General features: G+C 34.4%; 1 protein-coding gene across 2 annotated transcripts; it reads right to left on the reverse strand.

Moving 5' to 3' along the window:
- Positions 1-1,332: 1,332 nt before the first annotated feature.
- phex (phosphate regulating endopeptidase homolog, X-linked) lies at positions 1,333-16,400 on the reverse strand. Of its 2 annotated transcripts, XM_065258363.1 has the most exons (23): positions 16,052-16,400; positions 12,783-12,956; positions 12,168-12,224; positions 11,907-12,068; positions 11,733-11,816; positions 11,411-11,637; positions 8,133-8,201; positions 7,864-7,980; positions 7,695-7,778; positions 7,397-7,539; positions 7,058-7,151; positions 6,834-6,962; positions 6,505-6,606; positions 6,346-6,423; positions 6,141-6,244; positions 5,994-6,052; positions 5,732-5,786; positions 3,468-3,535; positions 3,258-3,388; positions 3,085-3,150; positions 2,872-2,976; positions 2,367-2,443; positions 1,333-2,281 (listed from the first exon to the last, which is right to left on the reverse strand). In XM_065258363.1, the coding sequence occupies exons 1-23, from the start codon at positions 16,170-16,172 to the stop codon at positions 2,179-2,181; spliced, it is 2,409 nt and encodes an 802-aa protein (XP_065114435.1). In that variant the 5' UTR covers positions 16,173-16,400; the 3' UTR covers positions 1,333-2,178. The 2 variants fall into 2 exon arrangements, with proteins under 2 accessions (XP_065114435.1, XP_065114436.1); XM_065258364.1 differs by lacking the exon at positions 12,783-12,956 and having other exon boundaries at positions 16,052-16,399.
- Between the last annotated feature and the right edge of the window lie 8,477 nt (positions 16,401-24,877).

Below are 24,877 nucleotides of genomic sequence, written 5' to 3' on the forward strand. Positions count from 1 at the left end.
TTCCAATCAATGAAATTCTGTTTTCACAGTTTTGTCCTCACAAGACATCCTCTGTTATTTCTACTTAAATAGAGGTCAAAGAATTGATTTTGGTTCTCGGCTTGGCTGCATTATTGGAACGAATGTGTGCATTGATGCTCAGGAGATAGCTGGGGGTCTGAGATTTAACTTCTAAAAATAAACACAATACCACAGAAGAACCATTTTTTTTGGCTGAATGGTTCCCTACACAACCTTTAACATCTGAAACTTTTAGGTTCACAAAAGGTTCTGTAAACCTTTACAATAAGGTTGTATTTGTTAATATGACTAAATGCATTAGCCAAAGTTTCTTTTGCCTTTTATATTCTTTGTTAAAGGAAAACACCACCGTTTTTCGATATTTTACTATGTTCTTACAGTACCTCAACTTAGACAAATTAATACATACCTATCTTTTTTCAATGCGTGCATTAATCTTTGTACAGCGCGTCGTGCATGTGTTAGCATTTAGCCTATTGCCATTAATTCCTTAGGATCCAAACAGGGATGAATTTAGAAGCCACCAAACACTTCCATGTTTTCCCTATTTAAAGACTGTTACATGAGTAGTTACACGAGTAAGTATGGTGGCACAAAATAAAATGTGACAATTTTTTAAGCAGATAAAAAATGAAAACTATATTGTATTGCAGAAGAGCACTTAGTTTGCAGCACTTCGACCTCGGGTGCAGTAATATTGACGGAAGTTTGAGCGAAAGGGGGAGTAGTCAGGAGTGATGATGTTACTGTGCACCGAGGTCGAGAAACTACAAACTACGTGCTCTTACGACATACAATGTAGTTCTCGTTTTTTTATCCGCTTAAAAAAATCAACACGTTTTATTTTGTGCCACCATACTTACTCGTGTAACTACTCATGTAACAGTCTTTAAATAGGGAAAACATGGAAGTGTTTGTTGGCTTCTAAATTCATCCCTGTTTGGATCCTAAGGAATGAATGGGGCTAGGCTAAATGCTAACACATTCACGACACGCTGTACAAAGATTAAGTGCACGCATTGAAAAAATATAGGAATGTTGAGATAAGAACATAGTAAAATATTGAAAAACGGTGGTGTTTTCCTTTAATGTAAGTTAATGCCTATAAAGTGGATCATGTTAGTTCATTGTGAAGGTTGTATGATAATTAACTCCTGAAATTCACAAAAAATACGTGTTTAATAGAAACATACATCAGCAGAGGACTAAACAATAATGTTTGGTTAAACTGCTGCTGCAAAATTTGTTACATGTTTGTATTTGTCGTCGTGGAAAAACAATAGCAAACAGACACTTAAAAAAACTCAGGAAAACAATAATTATTTACTTTAAGACCATAGCATTTTTTCCAATAAAATACAATAAAATAAAGTAAAAACAAAACTATTATCAATAACAATGACAACAATAACTTATAGATGACTTAAAGCAACGTTAAGTTCTAATATGTGACCCTAGACCACAAAACCAGTCATAAGTCACACGGGTATATTTGTAGCAATAGCCAACAATACATATGGGTCAAAATGATCTATTTTCTTATGCCAGAAATCATTAAATGGATAGTTCACCCAAAAATGAAAATGCTGTTTTAATTTACTCACCCTTATGTTGTTCTAAACCTGTATGAATTTCTTTATATCTGACAAACATAAAAGTAGAAATGTTGATAAATGATGATAAGCACAAAGCTGGTGGAAACCATTGACTTCCATAGTAGTTTTTGCACCCTCAGATTCCAGATCACCAACTACATTAATAGCAAGCTTATTTATTCATCTTCCAGATGATGTATACATTTTCATAAAAAAAATAACCCTTACCACTGCTTTTGTGGTCCGGGGTCACATATGTTTGTGAGATAAACACTGACGAATCCAAAGCAAGACCTCAATAGAATCTATATGTGCGCAGTTTGGCATTTTCACTGAGGTAATTTTAACCAAAAAATGCAAAGAAACGCATCTGACTGCAAGCATTTACAGTATGTGATGTATCTGTAGTCTGCAGTAATCCAGTGGCTGATGATGGGCCAGGCCCGAGGCTTCAGTGTTAGTAACTGCTGTACCTCTATAGAAATCAGCGAATGGGACAAAAATCTGGAGGTTTGGGTGGTGCCATGACCAAAATCTTCACAGGGTCCTTTCTATCCCAGCTTTACCATACTCGACAGGACTCCTCTCCTCTATTCATGACTGAAGACACAGGGCAGTTGAAGGCTTTACGGAACTCCTCATAGTTGCTCATCGCCCCGATAACCCTTTACCGTAGTAACAAGGGTAAAGTGAGTTAACGTGATCTATTGTACATGTAGATGTAAATTACCAGTAAGTGTAGTGTTGTACCTATATTTAGGAGGACTATGAGCTCCACTCTGGATCTGATCTCGTGCTGCTTCTGGTCTATAGGAATTACAACGAACCTAGAAAATAAATAAAAAACATATATTTACAAATAAATCCTAGTTTAGACATGCAATATTAGTACATAATAAACATACAGATGTGCAAACTCCAGAATCAATCCCGAAATATATTTTGATTCACTAATGCTACTTTATTTCCTTAGTTTGCAATATAATTTGATGTCTTGTAAAAACGTCTGAAGTGTTCAAATTACAATTCTGAGATAGAAAGTCACATTTACAAGAACTAATTCATTGCATTACATTTATGCATTTGCCAAATGCTTTTATCCAAAGTGACTTACAGTGCCCATTTGCGCTGCTAATGCAATGCTCTACCAACTATTTCTACTGTAGTTATCTAGTTAAATAATCCAGTTTTGATTTATTTCTAACAAAACAACGTCTTTGAACTCCTGATAAACATTTAAATGTTAAATACTAACGTGAGCATAACTGAGGAAGAAGAGCTGATTATTGGTCAGACCCAGTCCAGGTAAAAGAGGTTCTTCAAGTCCCGATCTCTTCGTATCGATCCATCTCCTGTAGGCCTGTAAACATACGTAGACAGACAAAAACAAATATTTATGTTCTGGAGGAGACAAGCTGAAGGTTAATATGATTCAGGTTACTTTAGAGAGTTGTAGTTGCTATAATACCCTAAACGATTCTCTTATTCCTCCATTGTCAGCAATGTTTTCTCCTAGTGTCCTCTTCCCTCTGACCTTGAGAGGGAATTGTGTGTAGGTATTAGGATGGCAGCCCTGCACATTTTAATGATGGATTTATTTAGTTTTGTGAAATGCTTTTAAAAGGCAGGTGCCTACTGTACATTTAGCCCCGCCTCCATCCAGTAGTAACCGTTGTATTGGTCAATCATGCATTGTGTCTTTTCGTTGAAGCGGGTGATTGATGAGTTGGTCCACCACTGGTCGAGGTTTCCATCTTTGTCATATTTTCTGCCTAGATGAACACACCTGTCTATTAAGACCCGGCCATCACTATGGCAACACGCGTTGTATTATAAATCAAGTGATCTTACCATTGTTATCGAAGCCATGAGTCAATTCATGTCCGACAATTACACCAATTGCTCCATAACTTAAGGATCTGTAATACACATGGATTTGTTCAGTAATAAGTTTTCAAAAAAATATTTGAAAGCAAAGCAACTATAGTATTAGGTTCACCAAGTTCTTGTTTCATTGCCCCTTTCTACCTTAAAACCTCGCTTTAAAAAAATCACCTAACAATACAGTAAAATTCCGGCAGCTGGGGTGCCAGAAAAATACCGTAAAATAAAAGATATTTTCTGTACACTGTAAAAAATTCAGTAGAAATTACAGTGTTACTTGCAGTTGGTTGCCATAGATTTAAATTTATGTTATTTACTGGTAACATTTTGTTCAAAGTTAAATGAACATTAAACATTTACAAGTCTTTGTCTTTACAGAGTAAAACTAAAATAACAGCATCAATCAAGGCATTCTGGGAAACAAAATCTGAAGCAAAAAACAGAAAAAGTTGATGATGATTTCTGGTTCCCAGAATGCTTTGCATGAGGCTGTTATTGTATAGTTTTATTCTGTAAAGATAAAGACTTGTTAATTTTAACATTTATTTAACTTTCAGCAAACTCTTGCCAGTAAATAACATACATTTAAATCTACGGTAAGTTACCGGCAACCAGCTGCAAGTAACACTGGGGACTTGACCACTGCACCACTTATCTACTGGCTGTCCTTCAACGTGATGCCCAGCCGATGCGCGACCAGAGACCACCGGCTGAACCAGTTTAATCCACTTACCCTCTTCCTATCCCTACCGTGTTTATATATATATATAAATATATATTAATTACTCCCTAGGGTTTTTTGTCCTTCTAGGAGTTTTTCCCACCGGATTTTCTCCCAAGGGGGTTTTTTAGTCCCAGGGAGAGTCAGCCAACTTTGGCTTAACTTAGCACTTTACTGTATACGTTACATTATTAATACGCTCGCTGGCGTTTATTTTTGGTTTATTTTTAGCCGCTATATTCTACTTCTTATCCTATCTATTGATTTTCAGTGTTCACATCTACTCATGTAAAGCTGCTTTGCAAAAATTAACAATTGTGAAAAGCGCTATATAAATAAAATTGAATTTAATTGAATTTCTACGGATTTTTTACCGTTTTTTTTCTGTAATTTTACATCCATAAAAACAGTAAAATTCTGGCAGCTGGGGTGCCGGGAAAATGCCGTAAAAAACAGGCACAATAAATTACAGAAATTTTTCATAATAACATTTTTTTCCTGTAATTTTACATCCGTAAAAAAACAGTAAAATAACGGCAGCTGGGGTGCCGGAAAAATACCGTAAAATAATGGGCACAATAAATGAAAGAAATATTTCGTAATACAAAAATAAATTTTTTCCTGTAATTTTACATCCGTTAAAAAAATGGTAAAATTACGGCAGCTGGGGTGCCACAAAAATACCGTAAAATAATGGGCACAATAAATTTTTTTCTGTAATTTTTCATACATAATATTTAAAGTACTTAAAAGGTTTTAGGCCACCACAGCTTTGTTGTTTTAAGTTTTTTAACCATCCATATGCCTTTCAATGAAATATGTACACAAAATGGAAAAAAATTTCTTTCTGGGATTCCACATTTTCATCAAGATCTTTAAAAGATATCACTGTGTCTCCCACAACCAAATCCCCAAACTTACATATGCCTTCTGATGCCCAATGTACTGTATGAAGCCAGGGTCATTCATGGAATTTCTGGAATATTATGGAATTTAAAAGGTCTATTCCAGTCATTGAAAGTCAGGGAATTATATATATTTTTGTCCATGTCATGGAATATCATGGATTTTTTTGTGGTTTTTGTGGTAAAATTTTAGTTTGCAATTATGAAAATGTAATTCACTTCTTAAGTTGTGACGTAAGGAACGCCGTTTCCAGGTCCAAGCCTCCATGATTTCAAGTGAGACTACAATCTAAACAGCCGTTTGTTGGCATTGTTTATTCATTTCACGCATTTAAGCAAAAAAAAAAAAAAACTCACAGTGTATACTACATTATCAGGCTCACAGCATCACAAGTCAGGAAAATTCAGCGTTTTAGTCAGTGAAAGTCTGGAAATTTGACATTTGACTTATGAATGTAACATTGATTCCTGAAAAAGTTGATCCCTGGTCCATCTCTCCATCAAGACGTCTTTTAAAATATTGAGACCCTCATAAATGTAAGTTTAAGTGTGTTGAAAAATAAATTTAAAACATCAGAAAATAGATTTTGTGGCTTATGTCTTACCGAGGGTAGTCAAGTCCCCAGAAAAATGGCTTTTGAAGTTCACCTGCAGGGAATCCTGGGTAGAGGAAGAAAAACAGAAGTCAAGGTGACCTACATGATCCTATATCTTTAGAATCGAATAAACATTTAAAACAGATGACAGTTTGCCATTACTGCAGACATGTTCATAATGCGTCAATCAAAAAATCTCAGACAGGAATTCTTGATAATAAAATAAAGCAATTACAAGTGAATAATACTGTATATTATGAAGATAACTCACGAATCTGATTGGTTGAGGAGCTGTAGAATGCATTTACTGTAGTCGGGTTTGTGAACCACCTTAGAAAAAAAACAAAAAATATATTATCTGGTTTCACAACATGATTTCATCACATTTCTGCATGCTTTGTAAATGCTTATGACTTACTCTGTACGTGGGACTGTTTTTCTCAGCCAGCCGATGTCAGACTGAGCTATAAACTTGAGGGTCTGCATGACATTCCCAAAATAATCGGTCTCATTGAATGACAACTGTGCAAACACAAGAAGAAAAATGATTCAGTTGCAATGACGTTTACCATTCCCAGTTAAAAACAAAAACATAAGCAAAAAACAACAACAATAAAACGTACTCGTTTAATGTCCTCATTAATATAAGTGTCATTCAGGATAAACTCTGGGTAACCCACTTTTGCCAAGACTGCATGTGCCTAATATGAGAAATAACAGTGATGCTTGATGTAAAAGGCGAGAAACACATAATCATCAGCTCATCTTATGTGTTTTCACACCTTCTCTGTTGCTTTTCTCTTTGTTTCTTGATCCATCCAATCATTTTCCTTTTCCAGCATGTCGATAAATGCCCACCGGATACCATCGATCAATTCCACCATCTTTATAAAGATCAACGTATATTCATCAAACAAACATTCAGCTTTATATACAGTCTTTTAATAGTGTTCAATAATGGTTTTATAGTTTTTTGTGATTAGTACCACTAGAGGGAGACAAAACACCTAAAATCAATAGTTGTGAGTGAGTGAGTGAATGAATGAATGACTAAATGGGCAACATTGACTGAACATATTATGAAATTCATAAATATATAAATAAGTCCTACCATGAGTTTTTTATCCTCCTGAAAATGCTTATCGACAAACAATCTACCAGTGGCATAGATAAGTGTGTTTTCAATATAATTCACACATTTGTCCCATCGAGGGGTCAAAGAAGTAGTTCCTGTGGTCACCTGAGAAAAGATGTATTTTATTTTACCCCAATAGTACTCCAGTAAATTAAATTATTATTATGTTTATTTAAAGTTTGCAGGGGAGATCAACCAACCCGAGCAAAGTCCAGGTATCTGTAAAGAAAGCGTCGGCTAAGCGTGGTGATTCTGGACAAAACTGATCTCCATATAACATAATTAGCAACTGTCCTGGGGCGAGAAAGAAAACATATGGAGAAAAGGTTGAGTAGACAGAAAGTACAGTGGGTACCTAAATGAATTATAGAGTACATTTGAGCGTGTTATTGAACAGAGCGGGTAGTTAAATACGTTTATGGTTTACACACACAAAGAACCAAAGAGACGCACTGTCTATTGACAGTGTCCAGACAAACAGTAGCAGAGCCTCAGGGCTCTAATGGAGGTTATAATAAGGTTGATCCGTGTGTGGATACCTGGTCTCAGTGGCATTGATGAGTTTGAAGAGGTCTTTAAAGTACTGTGGGGCACGTACGATCACTTGCTCCGAAGAGCTGATTTTATGGTCTGGGTAAAGCTCGGTGTCAATCACAGCTCTGACAAAACCCAGCCAGTAAAACTGCAGACAGAGAAAGATCATGCATGCTGGAGAGATGACTTACAAACCTATTGTAAGCTTTCAACCTTTAGATCAGTGGTTTATGAGACTGGTATACTGTGCATACTATTGATAAAAATATAATCATATATCATGTTATTAATAATGATAATTACCTCTGGAACAGTGCGCTGCAGTTTAGACAAACTGTACTTGTTGTACATGTTTTCACTGGTGCGGTTTTCGTATGGGATCACTATCTACACACACATAAGATCACACACTTTACATGACTAACAGCAGTGTTGTCCTCCTTATGATTTGGAGGGCTATTTTAACTGTTACCTGTGCAAGTTTCATCTCAAAATCAAGCACTTGTTTCATCTGAGCCTCTGCGGCTTGTACATTGGCTCCCAGCATGACAGCAACATCAACCATGAGCCTTAGAAGAGCCTCTCGATACTGTAAAGAGATACATATGCAGAGAGAGATATACTGTAGAAGCTGTTGGATAGAGACATCTGTTTCTTTTTGAAACAAACCTATAGTTGCCATAATTGTATGTTATTTATTATGTGATAGTACAGTACGTTATAATGTACAGGTTAATGTACCATTTGAGCTTCGGTTGTGTTGGTGATGTAATCCTCTCTGGATGACAGTGATAAAGAAGCTTGATCCAGCTACAACAAAAGGAACAGTAAATATTTTCCTAAATAAATTCTCTAAATAAAACATCAAATATCATTTGATACATTGTCACTGGTCAAACTAACAAGACTTAATGGCTGTGTTTTAGTGCCAGTGTTATATAGGCAACTGTCTACATGAACAACATCATCATAACCTTAACTGAATCTAATAAAAGCTGTCACTGGGGCAGTACTTTTTCAAAATGTACACCTTTGTACTTTGCATATTTACCAAGAAGGATTTGGGTCAAGCTAAAATAAAATAAAAAATTAAACGATCTCGAGATTAAAGTCATTATAATGCGAGATTTAACTAATAGTTTTTTGAGAAAAAAAAGTCAAAATAAATAAAATATCAAGAACAAAGTCAATGTATTACGAGAATAAAGTCATAAAATGTCCTTCAATTAAAACAATTCTGGGCTTTTCTGCTTGACCGCAGATGCTTATTTTTAATATTTAGTGAATTTAGTGTAAAGTGAATTAATTTGAATTAATATAACTGTCTTAATGCCTTAAACCATGTTACTCTCATTATATATTGGCTTTATTCTCGAAATTTTATGAATTTATTCTCGATATATACTGTATATTTTCTTTATTCTCGAAATGTTATGACTTTATTCTCGTTATATATTGGCTTTTTTCTCAAAATTTTATGACTTTATTCTCAATGTATATATTCTGTTTATTCTCATTATATATATTGGCTTTATTCTCAAAATTTTACGACTTTATTCTCAAAATTTTACAACTTTATTCTGGATATATATATTCTCTTTATTCTCGAAATTTTATGACTTTATTCTCAAAATTTTTACGACTTTATTCTCAAAATTTTACAACTTTATTCTGGATATATATATTCTTTTTATTCTTGAAATTTTATGACTTGATTCTCGTTATATATTAACATTATTCCCAAAATTTTATGACTTTATTCTCGTTATATATTGGCATTATTTTTTTTAAATTGTACAGCTTTATTTTCGATATATATTCATTTTATTCTCAAAATTTTTTGACTTTATTTCTCGTTATATATTGGCATTATTCTTGCAATTTTACAACTTTATTTTCGATAGATAATCTCTTTATTCTCGAAATTTTATGACTTTATTCTCGTTATATATTAGCTTTATTCTTGAATTTTTACGACTTGATTCTCTCTATATATATTCTCTTTATTCTCCAAATTTTATGACTTGATTCTTGTTATATAGTAACTTTATTCTCAAAATGTTATGACTTTATTCTCGTTATATAGTAACTTTATTCTCAAAATGTTATGACTTTATTTCTTGTTATATAATGGCACTATTCTTGAAATTTTACGACTTTATTTCTCGTTATATATTGGCATTATTCTTGCAATTTTACAACTTTATTTTCGATAGATAATCTCTTTATTCTCGAAATTTTATGACTTTATTCTCGTTATATATTGGCATTATTCTTGAAATTTTACGACTTTATTTTCATTATATATTGACTTCATTCTGGAAATATATAGGCTTTATTCTCAAACTTTTAAGACTTTATTCTCCATATATATATTCTCTTTATTCTCAAAATGTTATGACTTGATTCTCGTTATATAGTAACTTTATTCTCAAAATGTTATGACTTTATTTCTTGTTATATAATGGCACTATTCTTGAAATTTTACGACTTTATTTTCGTTATATATTGACTTCATTCTGGAAATATATAGGCTTTATTCTCAAACTTTTAAGACTTTATTCTCCATATATATTGGCTTTATTCTTGAATTTTTACGACTTGATTCTCTCTATATATATTCTCTTTATTCTCCAAATTTTATGACTTGATTCTTGTTATATAGTAACTTTATTCTCAAAATGTTATGACTTTATTCTCATTATATATTGGCATTATTCTTGAAATTTTACGACTTTATTTTCATTATATATTGACTTCAATCTGGAAATATATAGGCTTTATTCTCAAACTTTTAAGACTTTATTCTCCATATATATATTCTCTTTATTCTCAAAATGTTATGACTTGATTCTCGTTATATAGTAACTTTATTCTCAAAATGTTATGACTTTATTTCTTGTTATATAATGGCACTATTCTTGAAATTTTACGACTTTATTTTCATTATATATTGACTTCATTCTGGAAATATATAGGCTTTATTCTCAAACTTTTAAGACTTTATTCTCCATATATATATTCTCTTTATTCTCGAAATTTTATGACTTTATTCTCGTTATATATTGGCTTTATTCTTGAATTTTTACGACTTGATTCTCTCTATATATATTCTCTTTATTCTCCAAATTTTATGACTTGATTCTTGTTATATAGTAACTTTATTCTCAAAATGTTATGACTTTATTCTCATTATATATTGGCATTATTCTTGAAATTTTACGACTTTATTTTCATTATATATTGACTTCAATCTGGAAATATATAGGCTTTATTCTCAAACTTTTAAGACTTTATTCTCCATATATATATTCTCTTTATTCTCAAAATTTTATGACTTGATTCTCGTTATATAGTAACTTTATTCTCAAAATGTTATGACTTTATTTCTTGTTATATAATGGCACTATTCTTGAAATTTTACGACTTTATTTTCGTTATATATTGACTTAATTCTGGAAATATATAGGCTTTATTCTCAAACTTTTAAGACTTTATTCTCCATATATATATTCTCTTTATTCTCGAAATTTTATGACTTGATTCTCGTTATATATTAACTTTATTATCAAAATTTTATGACTTTATTCTCGTTATTAACTTTTTTCTTGAAATGTTATGACTTTATTCTCGTTATATATTGGCTTTATTCTCAAAATTGTATGACTTTATTTTCGTATATATATTAACTTTATTGTGGAAATTGTATTTATTTTGACATTTTTCTCAATAAAACTGCTAGTTAAATCTCGCATTATAATGACTTTAATCTCAAGATGGTTTTATTTTCTTATTTCAGCTTGGCCCTAATCCTCCTTGATACATTTAAGTACATCAAAGATGAGTTTTGGTACCAAATGTATACACATCTGTACCTAAATGGTACATATTAGGACCTTTTTAAAGGATACTTCCGCAGTACCTTATTTTCCAGCAGTGTGTTACATTATATTTTCATTATAGTCTCCACATGGAACTGAAAAAAAAAAACTTTTTCTTTGATGATGTGTAGGTCTCACCTTGATGATGTATTGGTTTGAGTTCTTGTCATCAGGAGAAACAAAGAGGCGAATGAGGACTGATTTGCTGTGTTGGCTCCGTATCTGAGCTAGCGTCTCAAGCAGATTAAACTGAGACTCCACCCACTTCGAAGAAGAACCCAATGCATCTCCAAGAACCGGCCAACGAAATTCCTTCTGCTTTAGATTCTTCAATAGAGGTCTTGAATCTTCAATCTCAAGAGCAGCTAAACAAGGAAATGTAGTGGAAAACATGGCTTTGTTCAATTAAGAAAATTGTGACGATGAAATACAAACTTGATAAAATCTCTTTAGTTCTCACATTCATTCATGCATGATGTATAGAGGACTTTGGCCTTCTTCACCGCATCAATGTCTTTAGCTCCAATTGGTTCCTCTAATAACGCTATATAAAAAATAAGATTCCAAATGTATTAACTTTACATTGGTAGTTTATTATTTCTATTTTTTCAGATTGATTAATAAATCAGTGTACCTTTAAGCTTAAGGTCTACATTCTGTCGGAGCCATGGATAAATCCCATGGCTGGAAGTATCCTCTGGAATCGGGTGTTCCCTGAGCCACCCTCCACATGCGTACTGGTAGAAGTCATCGCATGGCTCTACAGATTGATCCAACTTACTAAGAATAGATCCGGCTAAAGTGGACACAAGGGCCAACAGAGTCACAGCATTACCATAATGACAAACTTGTAAACAGTAAGCCACACTTTTCAGGAATACTACGAGAAGTGTACCTGCTTCGATACAATGTGGCGTAAGGCAGAATTCTTCATTGCTTGATTTGTGCGACACTACAAGAGAAGAGGAAAATATATTTGTCACGCAGCCCAACAAGTGAACTCTAGCTGCCCTGAAGTGACCACCAAACACGCATAGTATCAAACACATAAACACCAACTCTGCTCATGTTGTGCTCAGCTTTCAGCTGTCTGAATATGACTAAAAAAGAGCATGCTCTTTACTACACACATTCAAAACAAACCACATTCCTGGAAAAAAGGCTGAGGATTGTTACTTTCACAGTTATGCATTTCATTATTATGTCACTACATTCTTATATAAATAAAGGTAAAAATAAAGGTTTTAAAATGGGTCTTCGCAGTAATGCAATTTTATTAGAACCATTTTAGTCAAATTCGTTTTTTAAACTTTTAACTTAAAGGGTTCTGCGGATGTTAAAGGTTCTTCCATAAAGAACCTTATCGAAACCTTTATTTTTAAGACTAGACCAAAAAGTAAAAAAAAACTACAATACACTTATTTTTGTTACTTTTACAATACTTTTGAAAGCCAAACAGAGTAAGCTCTCCGTGCACGTGTCAGTAAAGCTGTGTGAATCAGGAATCAACCCAAACTGCGTGTGTCTTTGTTGTGAAATCTGACAAGCATTGCTTTTAAAGGCCTGTGTTTATGGTTCAGTCCACAACTGGACAGCAGATGACCACAGCAGGATCCAGCACCCGGCCCGACGAGCATCAATATCCCCAGAACCAGCAGACACGGCTTCATATGAGTGTGTGTGACTGAAATACGTACAGACACAATTGAGTATAATTACACTCTGGTCTAACCACTAATATGCAGGCAGCCCTGACTGAAAACAATAAGAAAAGACATCATTTACTTGTCTCAAACGTACACCACCCAGGAAACACTCCTTTTTCCCGAAATACATTTACGCAGGCAGGTTACCCACACATAAACCAAAAGCCTGTTTACCTCATGTTAACATTTTCGATTTATGCATTAGGCAGGTGCTTTATCCAAAAGCAACATTTATTCATAGTGCCTTCAAGCTATGCGTTTTAGCAGTATTTGCGATCCTGAGATCAAACCCATGAGTTTGCATCTCAAACACAATGCTCCTAGATTTCATAATACACCAGTATCTCATCAGATAAAAATAAAGATAAAATTAAAGAAAAAGTTATAACTTTTTGCTGTAACTTATTGAATTAAATTGAATTTCCTTAAGTTATGTTAAAGGAATATTCCATTTTCTTAAAAGAAAAATCCAGATAATTTACTCACCACCATGTCATACAAAATGTTGATGTCTGTCTTTGTTTAGTCGATAAGAAATTATGTTTTTTGAGGAAAACATTGCAGGATAATTTTTTTCATTTTAATGGACTTTAATAGACACCAACAATTAACACTTAACTCAACACGTAACAGTTTTTTTCAACGGAGTTTCAAAGGACTATAAACGATCCCAAACGAGGCATAAGGGTCTTATCTAGAAAAACGATTGTCATTTTTGACAATAAAAATAACAAATATACACTTTTAAACCACAACTTTTCGTCAAGGTCCGGTCCAGCGCGACCTAACGTAAATGCGTAGTGCCGTAGCGAGGTCATGTGTTACATATATAAAACGCACATTTGCGGACCATTGTAAACAATAAACTGACACAAGACATTAATTAGTATCAGTTGACATACAACAACGTAGGAACGGTCCTCTTTCAACACACTTCTAAACACTGGGGCGGAGTTTCGGGTTCGTCCTCTGTGACCTCTTGACGTATTGCGTGGGGTCACGTTGGCGCGTCACGACCGGATTTAAACGAGAAGTTGTGCTTTAAAAGTGTATATTTGTTATTTTTATTGTCAAAAATGACAATCGTTTCGCTAGATAAGACCCTTATGCCTCGTTTGGACTGTTTAGTGTTGATTTAAGTGTTAAATGTTGGTGTCCATTAAAGTCTATTAAAATGAGAAAAATCCTGCAATGTTTTCCTCAAAAAACATAATTTCTTCTTAACTGAACAAAGAAAGACATCAACATTTTGGATGACATGGTGGTGAGTAAATTATCTGGATTCTTCTTTTAAGAAAATGGAATATTCCTTTAACTTTATTTCATAAGTTACAGAAACGCATCACTAGTCAATAAAGTTAAAAAAACATTTCTGTCCATAACATCAACCTGGCAAAAGGGACTACGAATGAAAATTAGCCAATACCAGCTAAATCTGGCGCATTTGACATATCTAGTGTATGATTAATGTGCACTATCCCTGATTAAATAAACAAACAAATAATTCAATAAATACAATTACTTGTAAATCCAAGTTGGTAAAACTGAAAATTTCAAGTGCCAAAATATTTTTTACCAGTGGTCAGAAATAAAGCTAGAAAAGCTGTGGCGGTATCATTTTAAAAGGTCCTACTATGTACACTGTATACTTTGCTGCCTTAAAATTTTTTGTTGAATCAACTCGGATTTACAAGTCATTTCAACTTACTATTATTTATCTTGACTAGAGAGGAGTTGTTATAACTTAGGGCTGGGTATCGATTCAGATGTTCCAGATTGATTCAATTTCGATTCACACGCTATCAAATCGATTCGATTATCGATTCAATTTTCGATTCCGGTTCTCGGGTCGGTTTTTATACTAGATTTTTACAAACACTATATTAATAAAAATAACAGTGAACATAAGTTTAAAAGTGGGTAATTAATAAAAAGAAATTAAAAGCCACAACACTATCGTTGTCGTCTTGCTTACGAAATCTAAAATGCTTCCATCGCTCTTACATTTTATGTGAAGGTGGCATCAACGTCAATAAAGCACCTAAAACCGCCATTTTAAGCACTGAATGAATGAATGACCGGCTCGCCTCTCGCTCCTTGGTAACATCGCGCAAGGCAAAAAAGAGGGTGACATCTAGTGAAGAAGACTAGTTATTTGATTAACGTTAATCTTACGTTCAGTTTAATGTTTACAGAAAAAAAAGAAAAAAATCGATTCTGCTCTTTGAGAATAGATTCTGAATCGACCACGTAAAAAAACACAATTAATCGAAAATTCGTTTTTTTTTTGCCCAGCCCTATTATAACTACAGGTGAGTTGTTATAACTTATAAAATTAAGTTGACTTTTCTATATTTTATAAATTGTGACAACTTATCTCTGTTGACATGACTTGAGTAAATCTGAGTTGATTTAACAAAAAATTTAAGGCAGCAAAGTATTTTTTACAGTGTAGCATTTAAGGTACCAATATGTATTTTTGAAGTATCAATATGTAACTTTGAGGTACTAAAATAAGGTACAAATTTGCAGTTTTTGTAAGGTTACCGCCTTCAGAACCTTTAATTGTAGTAATTCAACATCCCCCAGTCACTGTATGCTTTAAAGAGCAATGTGCATACTTTTCAGAAACGCTCCTTTTTTGAAAGAAAGCCAAAAAAGTTTAAGAATGAGGTGGGTGTGCAAACGTTAACCGAATTGTCATTCTCGGGTTGAACTTTTTTCTTTTAACACACTCTTTCCTAAACTTACACACACATTCCCAAACCATCACACAAACCCACAGCCCTCATACCTCCAAACTTTAAAGGCACATATATGTTCCCTCCTTCTTGGAGCAGCTCTGTGCTAATTACAGCCTTGGAAGACATGCACTGTAACACTATACACTCCTTAAAATAATCTCACACACAAACACACTTCTCAACACAAATTACATCCATTTTAGATCCTATCTATCTATCTATCTATCTATCTATCTATCTATCTATCTATCTATCTATCTATCTATCTATCTATCTATCTATCTATCTATCTAGATTATAGATAAATAAACAGTGTGTTGTTTACTCACGTGTAATGACTGCTATTAGCAATGCCAGACAGATACACACGCACACTGCCAGGATGGCTTTCATTGCATTGGGTCCCGCGCTGGGTTTGGTTCCTCCACTCCCCAGCCTCTCCATGTCCATACTGTCACCAAGTTGAGTTTGTTTTCTCTTACGATGCCTCTCTCAACCCCTCTCACTCTCTGACTTGCTGAGCGTGCCCTGTTTCACCCCACAACCTGACCTGATCCCTGATCAGTGTGGCCAGTCTGCAGTCCTGTGGATTGTTGACCTTAGATCAGGGGCAGATGCACAGTGGAGATCAACTTGTGAATGTCAGGAGAACAAGAGTCATGCTCGACTTGCCAAAGAAGTCCCAGATGAAGAGGATGGAAAAGAGGAGAATAGGAAATGAGGGAGGGTAAAGAGAGAGAGAGAGAGAGAGAGAGAGAGAGACAGAGAGAGAGATGCACCTTACCAGGCCAAATTATACATGATCCTTCAGGAAGGGTGAAAGTAAGTTTGTGAGACTTAGTCTGTGTTTATTCTGCAGGTGTGTATTTTTTAAGTTCCAGTATCTGCCCACTCGGCACTAAGTTTGAGATGATCTGTCTTCCCTATGGTTAAATGTGGACAATTCCCTATTTATTATAAATATACACATGATAATACAGAATAAGGAACTCTGTGTGACTGTGCTTGGAACAAAAACTAATGCTGACACAAAGTTTCCTACATATGAATGTTAATGTTTTATCATGAATGTTTTTTCTGATATCTGCTCGATGACTAACACATCTATATTCATTTAGTATGTTAGTTTCTGACTTTAGGTGCAGTTTGGGTCAAAATGTAAAAGAAAAACATATTTGAATTTGTGAAAACAAAGAATCACAATTTCAGAAGACTATAATGTATTTCTTTTTACTTTATAGTGTTTTTTGTAGATTAACAGAATTCTCAGGTTTGTTCAGAAAATCTGACATTAATTGATGGTTTAAAACAACATGGGGAGGGGTTAAGTAAATAATTCATATTAAATAATATCATTATTTAATATATAATTTGTAATATATAAATATATTTTATATACATTTTATATATAATATATTTATAATGAATTAATTAATGAAAATTATATAATTATAAAATTATATATAATATATATTTTTAGATATTTAATCATATATACTTTGCTTATGATTTTATGTATTTATTTAGTCACATTTTTAGTTTATTTATCTTTGTTCTGTGATGTGACATGTAGACAAAAACATTTTTTTTTTGGGGTCTATAATGCCTTAGAAGCTTCCTAAAAACCTCTCTCAGATAGCTCTATTATGCCGGTGACACACTGGATGCGTGGCGTAAGCGTCTCAGCTGCGTATCGTGTCCATTTTTAATTCGGCTTCCATGTTAACAGGTTAGAGCTTGCAGACTGCCTGCATGAGATGCGGAAAACGCGTGCTTGCAAGAAATAGAACCGACGCCTATTTTTCACGCCACACGCAAGCGTCTTTGAAGCGTTTCCAGCCAAAATATATGTCACCTATAGCAACAGCGAGGCGTCAGCGCAGAGTCAGACATGCTTCTGGTATGTACAGACACAGAAAACGCGACGCAGCCGCCACGCAACTGACATGCAACAGATACGCCACGCATCCAGTGTGTCACCAGCCTTAGGGTGGGGGATTTTAAACAAGTGGTTTTGCACCTGGCTCCCCCTACTGGCTTAACTTGCAATCTCATTACTGATTTTACTGATTGGCTGACTTTGCTGCCACTCAAAAAATGTAGCCAATTATTTTAAAGTGGAGGGGCAGTTAGATGCCTGTGATATCATAAGCATCAGTTTTTCAGATTGGGCCGTTTTCTGGCTGACATTTCTAAAAGAGGAATTTCTATGAGACTGAGATGTTTAGCATGTCTAGTACTTTTTGTATGTTCTATTTCTATTTTTGAGTAAATTAAACTTAAAAATATTAGTTGACTCAACCTGTTTACTAAGTTAACTAATATTTTTGAATTTAATGAACTCAAACATGAACAGCATAAACACTTACTTTTTTAGGTAAATATTTTTTTACAGTACATTATTACATTATTGTCATGATCATTATTACTCAGTTCTTACATGTATGGTTACACTGCAACAAAGAAACCATAAAATAAAGTGTAACTGGGTTTCCTATTAAATGTAAAAACAATTCAGTTCAGAAAATCTACGTACGTGTAGTTTAGGGAAGTCCTCCATGAACACAGTCTTGAGTCAGAGAAATTTCAAGGAGTGAATGTGAATGACCAATCATAATGTGCAAATATGAAGATCTAAGCTTGTCATTTTTCAGAATGCTGACATTTTTGTCAACAGTCTCTGTGGGATTTGAACTCCAGGATGTTTATAAGAGGACACATTTGCTAAAACACTTAAAATGCTAAGTGAAATTAAAGCATACTCTTATTAGCTATTGTGTTTGTGTAAACATTAACATGAAATATATTTGCTATTCTTTAATGAGAAAATGTAAAATGGATACAAATACACCCGTAGGAATTACATAACCAACACAAATGTTTTGCCTATAACAGTAACCTTATAGTGACAAGAGACTAATTTAATCTTTGCAGTTCAAATATACACATTTTATAGATGATTGTAAGGTCGATTAACCATGCTTTACTGTTTTGGGTACCAGCTTTTTTGGGAGATTCAGTCTACAGTGCAATGACAAAGTTTATGATGATCCTCTCCAATAACATAAACGCTGATCATTAGGTTATTTTCTGAAGTAGCTACAACATGAATTCTTTAGTTTTATTGACACCGAGCAAAAAAGTTTAACTGGCAGCAGGTGCCGGCGCATATTTCCTGACATTGTCGGCATAGGTGATCAGGAATGAAACAAAATATTTGTATAAAACAAACACGTTTCCCACAAAAAAGACAACATTTTTTCTGGATATTTCCCAACTCATTGTTTTCCAAAGATTAGAGAAGTAGCATCTGGATCACAGAACAGATCTGCCCAAAAACTGCATTATACTTTAAGACAATGACATGTTTCAGCAGGACAAACTTATTGTAAATGATCCAAATACGATCAAACAAGTCACAGGCTTTTTGAACATATTAAATTTTTTTAAACCTAAAAAAAACTGCATGGTTGGGATAAAATATGTGACCCTGGCCTGGACCACAAAACCAATCATAAACATTCCTAATGAGTCCCTTCAGAACTTCAGTAAAAGACTTCCTGAAATGATAAAGATGTACTGTATCTGGTGTGTCACCCTGACTGATAACCCTGATGTTTATCCCTTATCTGTCAGGAATTTGGCTGACATTTATAAAGGCGTATAATATAGTAGGTTAAGGAAATACTATCCTCAAAAGTAACTCTTTCATTCTCATGCTTGGATTTTGTGGTCCAAAGAAAAACAGTAAACAAGTTTAGATAGACGCATGAATATGTATATATATATATATATTGGGATTAGGGGTGCTTCAATATTGCGTTTTTAATAATCATAATGTATGTTTCTGTATTCACATCATCTGAATTCATAAGAATTAGCCTTCCAAAGTAATGAATTCCCGGATCAAACAATTCAATAAACAAATGTTTATTTAGGTGCACTTTTTCTTTAAGGCGGATCAAACAATTTCATTTGATGACCTATAAGAGGTCCTAAAGTTACAGTATTGTGCTAAATTGAGTAAAAAATCTATTTCAGCCTCTATTTATGAAGATAACTTCAAAATAAAATTTCAATAAGTTCCACTACTATTGATTTGTGTAGTGTTTTGACAGTATGAATATTTCAAAGCAAAAATAAAATGGTGCCTTACAAAAAGTTATATTTAAACACAAAGCAATTGTGGTTTTTGAGGGGGCGAAAGCTTCTTTTTAAAGACATTTTCTTGGGAGAACTGTATCATATTATGCAGTAAGTGAACAGGAGGCTGTGGTCAGAAAGACTACACACACAGAGGGAGGGTCACGTTCACAGCATGAAACGGTTAAAAATGAAACCCATATTTAGCGAAAATGCAGACAACGGCTTACATACTTTAGTTGTAAAGACATAAGGAGATTGAATAAGGAGTCAGCCAATGACAGAGGAGAATAAGAGACACATCCCCAAACTAAAGCTCATGCTGTGGCTGCTATGTTTACAGTACACAGAGAAACAGCCTGACAGTGTGTCATTACACTGATACCAACAATCTGAGGCCTACAAACACACACACACACACACACACACACACACACACACACACACACACACACACACACACACACACACACACACACACACACACACACACACACACACACACACATACACACACACGTTGGTGTATGTGGTTTACGGGGACATCTCCATAGACGCAATGCATTTTATACTGCCCAAACTGTTATATTCTATTCCCCTAACCTACCCCAATCCCTAACCCCAATGTCACAAAAACCTGTTGCCAGTCTTTAATCTATGAAAAACTACCATTTAGTATGTTTTTTTAGCTTTTTCGTTTATGGGGACACTCTCTGTGTCCCCATAAACCATGTTTATAGCATAATAAACATGTCATTATACACTATTCATGTCCTCGTAAACCACATAGACCAACCCACACGCACGCACGCACGCAAGAAATGTAATTTCTTAATACTAATAAAAAATTACACTAAAACATGCTGGGATACTTTTGCTTGATAAAATATTAATATCCCCGAACTGTTGGTTAGTCCATTACAAGTCAGTGTTCAGAGAATTGTTTCTAAACACATTATAAATGTTATTGCAGAGTTACAAATTTGGGCGTGGCTAAAACGGTGACTCGATGACGCACTGGAGCCACCTAGCATGACACAGACTTCAAGACGATCTATTTCATCTTTGCTTGTTTTGTTTTTTTGATTGTGTATATTCAAAAATGTTTTGGGTGGATGTATCTATCTTCTTTTCTAGGTTGTTTGGAATATGTATAGCCTACAAATTGATCTATTTGATGATGTAGTATTTTTTTGTACAGGACATTGTTGCTTCCTTATAAAACTTTGTATTTTACGTGGAAAATATCACATTCATGTGGAAAAAAATGGACGAAAGCTAAGCCAAACTATGAACATTTTAGAAAAGAAATTAAACAATATGGTACTAGCCATAGTAGCCAAAATCAAGAACAAAAAGCAAGAAAGACCTATGAAGCTTTTTGTTACTTTAAATTGTTGTAATTTACCACTGGCAACCTTTTTTTCTACTTTACATTTTTATCTATGTTTATTTTTTCCACTAGTTGTGACTCGTGAGTTGTATATTTATTTATAAATCTTTGCATAATAAAAAACCCAAGACGATCGCGATAATCCATTCAGTTTCCCGCAAGTGGGCGTGGTTTCAGCGCCGACAGTGGACACGCCCCCAGCGTTTGAGAGCAGAGAATCTGGCCTTTTTTGATAACTTATTTTATTTACTTGTCATTCAATCATTCATATTTGGCTGGGTGGCTAATAACAAATTTTTCTATGGTGTTAAAAACTGAAAACACATTTATTATTGGACATTACAGAAACTTGTGCTAGGTTGTTTTAACGCAAAATGCAGTTGAAACAAAAAATCATGGATTAAAGCATTTTTTCAAGTGTATGTTAGGAAAATAAACCTTCCATAAGGGAAAATTGGCCCCAAAATTAAATATCTTATAAACAAAAATACTGCAGTTATCACAACAATAAATTTGAATTATAGTGAAAACACAATTATGGTATATTTTTGTGGAAACAATTACAATAGTACACTTTGAATGGTAAGAAAAATCATGTTTTAAATCTCATAAGTTGTTTAAATGCCAATCAGTCTTTTAATAAACATTGCGTGACTTCTCTAAACTGGTCATATACCCGGCAGACTGTCTTTTTTTCACAAATAGTGTATGAAGTTAAGCTTACCATGACTGATTCATCAGGCCAGGCCTTCAATTTAAAGCATTACTAAAGAAAGAAGCTGTAGCAGGTCTTCAAAAGAATGAAAAACAAACTGATTTGACAGCATGAGATTTCGGGGGCCTTAGTTAACCACAGGTCCAAAAACAAACACTCATAAATCATGTGTTATTATCTATATGTGGTTTTAAACTATGTGCAGTCGTAGGACAGTTTTAGCTTTAGCCTAAAAAACGTATAATGTATATAAATGAAATTTATCAAGTGTTAAATGCATTTTACATCATGACAGACATGTTTTCCTTTAACGTGGGGCCAAATTATATATTTTATAAATTGATGCTAGTGCATACACATGAATAAATCTGCATATTTTTGATAAATGACAGAAAAAGAAGTAGGAAATAAAGTCTGACTTTAGTTTTGAAGTTCTTTTGGGACTCTTGAAACCATGAACATACATTTAAAATGCTGCTTCGTTATAAACATCAATAAACACAAATCAAACTTTTACATTCATTGGCATAAAATCTCACTTGAAATATGACTTGCAAACCCAAAGCAAACAAAATGAAAAGAGATGCTGTGGGAGATGGATGAACATATGGTAATTCAGATTTAATTCTCCAGACACGGTTCTGGATGTACTGTATATATAAAACCCAGTAATTAGTTCATCCCCCTAAACTATGAACAGACACGCGTATAAACAGTTTCAGGCGTTCCTGGTGATGTTAAGAGGGGAGGAGTCTGCTCTCCCCACGCACAACCACATCCGAGTGCTATTATTTTCTTTCTTAAATAGCACAGACACACACAGTCCTCAATTTTCCCAGGGGGCACGTCCCAAACGTTACGTCAACCCACCCTTCGTGGGAGGAAATGACCCTCAAAAAAACAAAACACAATGAGCGCTGATTATAGTTGTGCGTCTGGGATGTATATTGTAAGACCATCAGAAGAGCCTGGAACTAAAATCAAAACAAGCTCACACACGACGCATGTCCTGTAAAATCCATATTTTGTGTAGCCTATGATCTGCAGTTCAGAGAAGTGCCATGGTGAATGAATGGATTTGCGATACATGTGCTCATATAAACCAGACCCAAGTTGCTCGGAAGGATTTCATGAAAATAAATGTTTGACACATGGACTTTTGTCTCAATGTGATCAATACAGTGTTGCCTATATGGAGTATTTATACGTTGATCCCTCAGGAGAAACGTCTGGTATTGTGGGCCTTTAGAGAAATAGTTTAACCCAAAATAAAAATTAGCGTATATTTACTCGCCCTTAAGCCATCCTACACTGTGGTCGAAGTGATCAAAATATGGTCCCATGGTGTCACTTGAGCAGTACCCTTTAAAAGGTCCTATTAGGTACCATTAAGATAGCCTATATATACATTTGGTACCCTTTAGGTGCAAAGGTGTATTTTTGAAAGGGTTCCACCCCAGTGACAGCTAGGAACCATTTTATGACCATTTGTCTGACAGTGTAGGTGTATACGTCTTTCATCTGTTAGCCAAAATATTTTTAATAATATCCTCCTTTTCAGCTTCACAATGGCACTGGATAGTGCCCCATTTTTAAAGCTCTACAAAGTGCATCCATCCACCAAAAACTACTCCATTCATGTCTTCTGAAGTGAAGCGATTGTTTTTTTTAAGGAAACATATGGCCGTATGAGTGTTCGCATATTCACCACGTTGAGGTCAGGTGGAAAGCTGACCTCTAATCCAACTAAAACCCATTGGTTCACTTCAAAAGATATTTAATAACTGTATGGATTCATTTTTAATGTTGGATGTGCTTTTTGGAGATTTAAAGGGGACATATCATGAAAATCTGACTTTTTCCATGTTTAAATGCTGGTCCCCAGTGCTTCTATCAACCTAGAAAATGTGAAAAAGATCAACCCAGTAACTTAGTTTTGGTAAACCATTCTCTGCATGCATGTGAAAAATAGGTCATTGAAATTTGTCTCCCCTTGTGATGTCAGAAAGGGATAATACCGCCCCTTAATCTGCACTATCCAATCACAGCACTGCCATTTAGTGCAGAGATCAGCTCAATTGCATTTTAAAGGACACCTAATAATGGAACATTTTTGTCACACCTACAAAGTGGCAATTTTAACATTATATAATAAATTTATCGATGGTGTATTTTAAAGCAACATCAAAGAGATTTTACCTTAAAATAACGTTTCCAAAAAAGTTTCAGCTGTTCATCCACTCGAAACAGGGTGAATGACACTTTCACATTCGCTTTGCAGCCCTCTATTGGCCAAAACCGCACTAAAGAAGTTTCCAACCGTCAACTTGCTTTACGGCAGACCTACAATCCAATCAGAGCCAGGTATGCTGCAGTAGGCTAAATTATTTACGACAGTGGTAATGGACAATTCCGCTTCTAACCTGTAGGGGGAGCAAAGGGCAAAAACTCTTTAGTGTTGCTTTAAGCTAGAACTTCACGTATGTACTCTGGGGACACCAAAGATTTATTTGACATCTTAAAAAAAGTCTTGTAAAATGTCCCCTTTAAATATGGGGCACTATCCAATGCCATTATAAAGCTGATCTTATTTAATATACAGGAACTCTAAGTAAAATAAAACTAACTTTAAAATAACAAAATTATTTACAACTACCACGGCTTTAGGGTAATTTTCATATTGGGTTGAACTATTTCTCTAACACTGTAAAATAGCAATGTTGCGTGAGTGAAAGTTTACATGGAAAAGATAATTGAAATGCCGGTAAGCTGTGTGGACAGCTTACCGGCATTTCAATTATCTTTTCCATGTAAACTTTCACTCACGCAACATTGCTATTTTACAGTGTTAGAGAAATAGTTCAACCCAATATGAAAATTACCCTAAAGCCGTGGTAGTTGTAA

This window comes from Paramisgurnus dabryanus, chromosome 22, assembly GCF_030506205.2.
Source record: "Paramisgurnus dabryanus chromosome 22, PD_genome_1.1, whole genome shotgun sequence".
Taxonomy (NCBI): domain Eukaryota; kingdom Metazoa; phylum Chordata; class Actinopteri; order Cypriniformes; family Cobitidae; genus Paramisgurnus; species Paramisgurnus dabryanus.